Source organism: Echiichthys vipera (genome assembly GCF_963691815.1).
Source record: "Echiichthys vipera genome assembly, chromosome: 10".
In the NCBI taxonomy this organism is placed as follows: Eukaryota; Metazoa; Chordata; class Actinopteri; order Perciformes; family Trachinidae; genus Echiichthys; species Echiichthys vipera.
In genome coordinates, this window is record NC_139835.1 from 12,364,580 (window position 1) to 12,373,860 (window position 9,281).

Sequence of the window (9,281 nt, forward strand, 5' to 3'; positions counted from 1 at the left end):
AATATGCATGACCCCGATGGGGACAAGCGGTTGAAGATGAGTGTGTGTGTGTGTGTGTGTGTGTGTGTGTGTGTGTGTGTGTGTGTGTGTGTGTGTGTGTGTGTGTGTGTGTGTGTTTGTGTGATTTCAGACACACATAAATTCAGTGTTCCATTGTTGGTATTTTGTCCAATTATAACTCATATTGTTTGAAATGAAAGTTTAAAATATTTATTTTGTTATCAAAGTTAAATGTAATTCTTGTGATTGTAATTATGAACATTAAGCTTATAACATATTTCCAAGATTAGTCATATGCATTATGATACTGGATATGGCTAGTTGTCACTTCTCTGATGATGTGTGATTTAAATAACAATAGATTGACTATTTAAGTAACGTGGTAACATAGTAACATTATTTTAATCACCCAACAGAAGTTTTGTTTATTGTTCATTTAGGCAAAGATACAGTGAGAGTGTGGTGAATACTACTGTACATTGAAAACTTGATTTTAGCCACAGCTAAATATTCTGTACTTCTGGTCAAATGGCAGGGTAAAGTGAATGCAAGACAAGAAATCTGAACGTATCAACATTTTCCATGCAGCAGAAAGTATCAAGCATAAACAAGTATGCAGCTCAAATCACTGTTGAACAACATCCTGCCATCTTTTTCAGTGCTGCACTCGTTTCTGAGAAGGTCTAACATGCCTGCTCTGATCTCCGGGGTGAAGGACTTGTAGAAGTCATCTTTCGCTGTGAAGAAATTCAGCAGACGTTGTCCAGTCTGGCTGCTTGGATTGAAGCACTCAGAGATGTCGAAGGTGTTGGGAATGACATGCTCCTCGTATATCAGACCCTGGCTCTTCACGCAGGCAATGACCTCTGCTGATGAGCGGTACTCTGTGATGGCGTCGACACAGAGCTCCTTCTTATAAGTCTTCCACAGGATGTCCCAGCCAGCATTAGCTGGATATTATGAGATGGAATGATGCATCAATACAGGAACAACAACACATTATTTTGATACAGGTAATAGAGACTCCTGGTCATCTTAGGATCAACTGTTCTCAACACAAAAACCCAAGAGGGCAATGTTCTTCCAGCACAAACAGAAATAAGTATCGGCCTGGGTAAATGAAGCAAGATGCGGATTGATACATGTCTTTTCTCTTCAGTAAAGATTAAGACACATTAGGAGGAGGAAGGACAGGAAGCAGTATGGACTACATACCTGCTTCAATGATGATCATAAGCCTTCCATTGTTTTTCAGAAGGCTGTGGTAGAACTTGATGGTGTCTGCGAGGTTATCCACGTAGTAGATCATCTGTTAAGGAGAGTTGTGAGGAACCTTTAATCTGATCTTTTGGATTGAAGCTTCTATTCACAGAAGCCGAAAGTTTGAAGTGCCTTTTAGTCACGCTAGTTCTGTTCAGCGACACTTATGTCAGAGGATACGTGAACATTTATAGCGCTGATTGTTAAACATTTTTGTTTGGTAAAAAAGGTTCTACCAACAGTTCACAGTGTTCTTTAGTCTGTCTCACTTTCAGGGGATAACCCAGGACCATAGACTGTATAAAACATGGACATAGTCTCAATGGCATCACCCATAGGTTTCTGAAGAGCTGTTGTTAAGCTCAATGTGAGCTGCTCTGGACATCGCTAGCTTGGCACTGTATAAAAATTCACCCCTCCTACAGTTGTCCTGAATGAGAAAATTAGAGAACAAAGAGGACAAAAACGTTTTTTGTTCCAGGCTTAATAAAATGTTTTTTTGTGCTGTTAAGTTGGGCATGTTTATTAAGATTATTTCTTGGCAGTCAAGCCTTTTATTGTATAGGACAAACAGGTAATGGGGTGAGAGAGAGGGGGGGGACATGCACATTTTCGGAGTCAAACCTGCGGCCGCTCCCTCAAAGCCCTTCAGCCTCTTTACATGGGGTGACTGCTCTTACCACTGGCCGCCTGTAAATTGGGCATTTTAACATCGTGCATGGGGATTGACTTGCTTTTGGAGCCAGCCTCAAGTGGCCATTGGAGGAACTGCAGTTTTTGGCACTATTGCGTTGGCTTCATTTTAAAGCCCAGGGATTGCCCCTTCCCCAGGACAACATGTAATGCCCAGAGGCCAGAAAGTGAACTCAAAATCGCATTGTCGGTACATCATTTTTAAAGTGTATGTCCAAAAATCAAAGTTATACCTGGATCATGTGTATGAAGTCAAATCTCTTCATGTCTCCTTTTGCTTTGACCTGCCGCTCGTAGTCCTCACTGTGCAAGACATGCCAAGCAAATGGGATCTTCTGAAGGTTGGTGGTCTTTGCTACCAAAGCTACAAGGACGTAAACAATGAGAAAGCAGACAATAACATCACAGTTTATCAGAACATTTTATTTAGCAAACAAAGACCTATCAAAGAGTCTTTTTTCATTCATTCATCTTCAACCGCTTATCCCGGGGTCGGGGTCGCGGGGGTGCTGGAGCCGATCCCAGCTGACATCGGGCGTGAGGCGGGGTACACCCTGGACAGGACGCCAGTCTATCACAGGGCACATAGAGACGTACAGAGACAGACGACCATTCACACCTACGGGCAATTTTAGACTCATCAATTAACCTAACACATGCATGTCTTTGGACTGTGGGAGGAAACCGGAGTACCCGGAGAAAACCCACGCAGACACGGGGAGAACATGCAAACTCCGCATAGAAAGGCCGAGGTCGGGAGTCTATCTCTTCTTTATCTGATCAAAGTTTTCGGGACTAATACAAATCTAAAAATGACACAAGAAAACAAACAAACAAACTTTCACTGTCGTGGTTCTGAATGGTTGATACCTTTGAAGTTGTCTGTGAGCTGAGAGCTGCCCTCCACAATGTCAGCAGTGACTGGAACAGCAGGGAATGTAGACTGCAGAACAGTGAGTATCTGGACATCCACCTCCCCTGAAATAAACCAGGAGGTGTTTAGACTTTGAAATACCACTGCCTCAATGCGAACACTTTATGCACCAAAATGTATTGCAAGCACTTCTTTAAAATTCAATTTAAATTTCAGGTTGACCTGGGAAATATATTTAGGTCATGACACAGACACACACACACACACACACACACACACACACACACACACACACACATACACACACACACACACACACACACACACACACACACACACACACACACACACACACACACACACACACACACACACACACTCACTCACTCACTCAGTGATACTGTAAATTTTGTATAACGTGTCTGAATATTTGGATCTATTGTATTGTATTTTGATGCTTTGCTTTGGCAATATTCTTTTTCTTTAGAACCTTCATGCCAATAAAGCCCATTTTGAATTTGAGAGAGAGAATGAGAGAGAGAGAGAGAGAGAGAGAGAGAGAGAGAGAGAGAGAGATAGAGAGAGAGAGAGAGAGAGAGAGAGAGAGAGAGAGAGAGAGAGAGAGAGAGTGTGTGTGTTTGCTCCATAGCCTTATCATTTTGAATGTGGACTTCGATGTTGCTGCTGTGTAATAATTCAATTTGATCTATGCCCTGAATTGACTTTTAGCGGGGCACAGTGAAAACTGCAAGAACTTTGATTAAACTGTCCTCTTATTACCCATCAATATCCGATCTCCCCGTCCCTAACTTATCATTAAAGAAGGATATTTCCTGAAGATGTGGAAGGAAATGTAACAAGAAGTCTAGCACTGGGACCCACACAAGGGGCGTAGTCTGTAAAAAGCTCATCTGGGCCTTTCTGCTGGAACTGAGACACACCTGAGAGAGCAGCTGAGGTCAGCCTTTGTTTGGTGTTTGATCTGATTCTTCATGTTTGATGACTAAAACTTAAAGTGATAGTTTAGGCACATCAGCCAAGAAACAAGATTCCAGTCACCGGCATTTCTCTGTCTGAGGGAGGGGACCATGTTCTAGTCTAGCAAGTTTTAAAACATAGACAATACTAGAGGAACAAAACACTGTTTTTGTTAGATTTAAGTGTGCCTTTCACTACTGTAGTCAATTGAAAGGGCTGGTAAATTAAACTGTAGAACACTTCTTATGTGATTGAATTAGTTTGTGTGTAGTATTATGTGTTGTATTAATAATTGCCTACATATTTTGTGATAATTTCATCTTTCTGCACATAACTCTTCATTGCCCTCCCTAACAGTCTAGTTCCACATTGTTTATTTTCTTTGCCTATTCATTTATTGTTAATTTGATTTGTGTAATAACTGCACAATTGACTCTGTCCCTCCTTTATTATGACCTGCATTTAAGCCTTCTTTTGAAACTGCCTTGCTTAGAAAATGCCCTCCTTGTGTTTGCCCATGTAGTGTTTTCTTGCTAAGCTTCAGTGTAGTAACATATCTCCACCAGGACAACCTAATTGACCAGTCTGGATTCAAGGCAGGGCATTCAACAGAGACTGCCCGTCTAGCTGTCACAGAGGACCTTTACACTGCTCGACCTCTCAGCAGTCTTTGACACAGTGAACCATCAGATCCTCCTCTCCACTCTCCAAGAACTGGAAGTCTCAGGATTGGCACTCTTCCTGCTCACATCCTACCCCAAGGACCTACCTCAAGGATCAAACTTGGAGGAGAGGATCTGTGTCTAACCATGGAACTATACTACTGGAGTACCACAGGGATCTGTTCTAGGCTCCATCTTCTTCTCTTTGTACACCAGGTCACTTGGCTCTGTTATTCACTCACATGGCTTTTTCTACAGATGACACCCAACTCATTTGGTCCTTTTCACAGTCTGAAACACAGTTGGCAGCATGAATCTGTGCATGTATGGCTGACATTTCTCACTAGATGTCGACACACCACCAGAAGCTCAATCTGGACAGGCCTGAGATGCTCTTCCTTCCAAGGAAGGTCTCTCCCATCAACAATCTCTCCAGCACCATCGAGAACTCTGTGGGAACTGCAAGGGTCTGGGTGTGACACTGGATCATCAGCTGTCCTTCTTTGTCAGCATTGCAGCGACAACCTGCTCCTGCAGAGTCACCCTCAAAAGTCCTGTCCTGGTTCTACAATGGTGGAACGAACTCCCCACTGACATCACAAGAGCAGAAACCCTAAAAACCCTCCGTTGCAGACTGAAAACTCACCTGTTCAGTATTCATCTCGGTCTATGAATCATTAAACTAAAAAAACTTATTTACTATTTTGTGATAATTTCATCTTTCTGCACATAACTCTTCATTGCCCTCCCTAACAGTCTAGTTCCACATTGTTTATTTTCTTTGCCTATTCATTTATTGTTAATTTGATTTGTGTAATAACTGCACAATTGACTCTGTCCCTCCTTTATTATGACCTGCATTTAAGCCTTCTTTTGAAACTGCCTTGTTGTGCCTATTTGATACATTTTTATGTACTCGCAGGATTCTTGAGCTTTTTGGATAATATCTTCATGCTTGAATATACTTATTGTAAGTCACTTTGGAGTCCTTAACTTTTTGTTATTATTTAGCTGCATTCATATGCAGATATCTATTTATAGAGACGCCATTTTTCAACTTCAACTCCATTCTCGCTTCTCAAGCTGTGAAATCAGACTGTAAACAATGGCCGCCTCTTAGAAAGGGAAGTCTTGGCCTGGATATCCACTGGCTACACCAGAAAGCCCAAAATATTAGCCTTTTCCTCCAGAGGCTAAATTGTCGTCAGGCAGCTAGCAGATGAGTTCTGAGATTGGCAGTTAGTAACTGAGCCTAAAAAAACTAAATGTGTTCATACATACATTCATGTACATACATGTTGATGAACCTCATCACATACCTCCACCACTTCCGACACCAAGGACATCAAGGCTGCTTTTTCCAGCTCCAATTCTGCATGATGGAAAAGTGATACATGGCTGAAGGATACAATTCTTTCTTATATTTTAAACTGTAAACAAAGGGACATTGACATGTTTATAATCAATCTATAAACAAATACATTTGCATTCCCTTATAGCACATGATAACTAAAATATATGTTTCATTGTGATTTTAATTCATACCAAAAATGTGGCAGTTTCTTGGACATTGCTGACTTTTCTGAATTCTCTTCTCCATTCTCTCAAACAAAACAAAAAAATCTAAGCATTTTTAAAACTGTAGTGTCTCATCCCTCAGATCCAATATCAGTAGTTCCAATTGTATGTATTTATTCTACATTACTTTCTAATATACCATGTGAATTTTGTGTAAAACATTTCCCCCGAATTTGAGATTATATATAGAAAGCACATCAATCCTGCTGCTGTATATGGACACTGTCCCAGTAACAGTCATCAAATGAGAAAGTACAGTACATCGTACAACCAGTACAGTTGTGGATGTCATTATTAGTGAAAATTACTTTAACTTAATTACTCTTACACAGAGTGCCTTCAAATCTGTACAAGATTTAAACTCATCAAAGTGCAATAATGCAGCACTCCCAGCCTTTCTTCTTGTACCTTTTAAATTCTCCAGGAAGGACGTTATGAACACACTGGAGAATGGCCTCATGCTCTCCCGAGTGTTCTAGGTAGAACTGAAAGCTTTGGACAGAACTGCCTTCATAACAAGACTGCTTTTCTTCTGTAGCCATGACTTATTCCTGCAATGCATTACACATATCGGTTAGAAATCAAACAAATAGCAATGATTAATGCATGCAAAAAACAACAATTCAACAATATACTTCTATTTACCTCCTAAGCATCAATGGTACATTGCAAGTTTTCAACAATTACCTTAAATATCCAGAGAGTAAGGACTTCAAGTGCAACAGAGTCAGTTGTTCCCTCACTTAGTTACAGAGTAACTCTCCCCTCCCACAGGCTGCTGTCCTTGCATGAGCTTTTGTTACGTAACTTTTGAAAGATGAACTTTGCCTGTACTTCAGAAGCAACTGCAGCTGTGCTGTCAGATTCCTATTCATGGTGTATTGGGGATTACGAAATAAACTGTATCAACATTTCATAAGAATCTTAGACATTCTCAGAAATATTTTTCAGATGTTTAGTTAAACTAAATTAGTTTGTATATTATGATTTTTCAAATGCATGTGGCATCTGGAAAACTTGCAGACAACTACAACCCAAAAAAAGAAGTTTCAGTTAAAGACAGTGACTTACAAAATAAGTTTAACAGAACCATCTGAGAAGGCTTTTGAATCTGTTTGGGAAAGGGCTAGCACTTTCAAAACACTCTTGGCAGGTGATCAGATGAACCATCTTTCAATCAAACTCTTGCCAAAGTCAACCCTTCCATGCTGCTCTCTTCTTCCAATAAAGAAATACTTTCCCATTCTGATAAAACTAGCATCAAAGCTAACCTCTTTAGGAGCCATTGTTGTTATTTTGAGCATGCGTCCTGTGTGGTTACTGACTACCAAAGGAAAGGATGAATTAATTGAATGAATATATTTCACCTAAAGTATTAGCAGACAGTTTCTTGAGAAAATCTTGTTGATAGTTTGATATTTTGAAGTTAATATGAATTAGATTGTCATAATGATCAGCTTGCGTGATTTCTTTATTCTCAAAATTATCTGTAAAAACATGGAAAAGATGTTGTCTTTTGGTATGTTATAAACCTCTAGCAATAATACTTGACGTTCATGATACAGATCGCAAACTTCCTCAAACAGATAACTACCAAACCTCATTGTAATGAGTCTGCATCATTTTTCTGATGATTTGTAAAAAGAAGCAGTAATAATAATCCTATAATTAATATTAGTACAGCACCTTTCATACATGAAATCCAGTACAACGTCATCTAAAATAAGGAATTTGCATAATATAAACAGATATAGAATGGATATAACAGAGATAGAATGCCACAATTAATGAGAAATAAGATGCAATATGCAGTATTGCTAAAACCTACAACTGGAGGCCGATTCATGATAGTTTAGGCTACAGTGTACGTGAGAGGTTAGGGGAAGTGAAAGAGAAGAAGTGGATTTGGAAAGATTAGGAACATCTTATTAACAGAAAATCTGGTAAAATTATAGAAATTTTAACTGACAATTTGAACATGATCATGAAACTTCACATAGTCGGAAAGTTTCACATCCACAAATCAAAATGGACTGGATCCAAACCCTTCTTGGCTTGCTGTCAAACTGAAACAGTATTGCAACTCAATATAAAAAAAGCAATAAAAACCTCCAATATTCTAAAAAGAATTGAATTTTATATAGGTTTCTGGCAATGTATGATATGTTTGATTAAAGTTGTACTCCATTTCCATCTATTTAATTGCCTTTTAAGTTACTATCAAAGAGTGAGTTAAAACAATGGTGAGTGATGACTCACTAAGGAAAGCACTTCTACTTGCCTTGTTGCTGAGTATTCCAATATCCGTAGCTGAAGGAGGAGAAGAAGCAGAAGAGGTGCTAACAGTAGCCAGAGAGCTAACTGCAGTTACGAACAACCGTTCCTCACGAGCTAACTGCTTTTACTCGCTCGTGAAATAATTAACATGGGCTATTACTGCTCACAATCAGGACACACAACCATTGTTAACAAAAGCACACTTTAAAACCATTGAAATTTCAACAATTTATTTGGGATTCAACATTGAAATAAACAAGCTACATAAACACAACCAGGGGCCTGCCAGGGATTCTGGGGCCCATGAAAGATGTCTCACTGGGCCCCCCAATCAGGCACCAGCCACAACAACCAAGTGCCATTTCTGTAACAGGACGTCCAGAACCCAACCGACCCATTTAAGCTTTAAATACCTTTAAAAAAAAACTCTACTCATAGTGCAACATCCCTATATTCTTTTGCGATTCATTCATGATTAGTACATTTGCATCACACTGTGTTTGCTAAATTACTCTAGGGTTCAAGAGTTAAAATATTGACCAAGAAAAGGTGAGAGTTTCAAGTAAACCTTTACAACAGGTAGCAAACAGAAACTGTCAGCAACATAAGACATTTTCTGTTTCACAACAAAGCTTTATTTTTGAGATATCACAAAAACTATATAATGCTATGTACAGGATATTGAAAGTTAGAGAATAATTATTGCAACAAGAAAATAAGTTTAGAACAGTAAAAAGTTTCCAAGTGAATGTTGTGTGATTCAGGATAAAGTCATAATTTGCAGGGTTTCCCCCAGAAAAGTTGTTAGGCATGGTGGCAGGTGACCAACCAACATGTTTTTTTGACTTTTCTAAATAATTTGGACACAGTCACATGAACGAGAAGTTATTGTAAAAAAATAACACATGAATTTTCCATATTTCGAGTGCCCAATTCTGTTTTGATTAAAATGTTGAATA

The 9,281-nt window shown here is 39.3% G+C and overlaps 1 protein-coding gene across 1 annotated transcript; it reads right to left on the reverse strand.

The window, feature by feature from the left end:
* Positions 1 to 425: 425 nt before the first annotated feature.
* LOC310953163 (histamine N-methyltransferase-like) lies at positions 426 to 6,790 on the reverse strand. The gene is made up of 7 exons (XM_083922104.1): positions 6,733 to 6,790; positions 6,454 to 6,596; positions 5,787 to 5,839; positions 2,824 to 2,931; positions 2,187 to 2,317; positions 1,216 to 1,309; positions 426 to 950 (listed from the first exon to the last, which is right to left on the reverse strand). Exons 2-7 carry the CDS (start codon positions 6,585 to 6,587, stop codon positions 598 to 600), a joined length of 873 nt encoding a protein of 290 aa, XP_083778230.1. The 5' UTR covers positions 6,588 to 6,596; positions 6,733 to 6,790; the 3' UTR covers positions 426 to 597.
* Between the last annotated feature and the right edge of the window lie 2,491 nt (positions 6,791 to 9,281).

What these genes read in the sequence shown, in the direction of transcription:
- LOC310953163 (XM_083922104.1), bottom strand. Translation starts at nt 6,587, where the DNA reads ATGGCTACAGAAGAAAAGCAGTCTTGTTATGAAGGCAGTTCTGTCCAA. An exon ending in CTTCCTGGAGAATTTAAAAG is followed by an intron (nt 5,840 to 6,453) that starts GTACAAGAAGAA and finishes TCCATCATGCAG; the next exon opens with AATTGGAGCTGGAAAAAGCA. An exon ending in ACTTCATACACATGATCCAG is followed by an intron (nt 1,310 to 2,186) that starts GTATAACTTTGA and finishes TCTCCTTAACAG; the next exon opens with ATGATCTACTACGTGGATAA.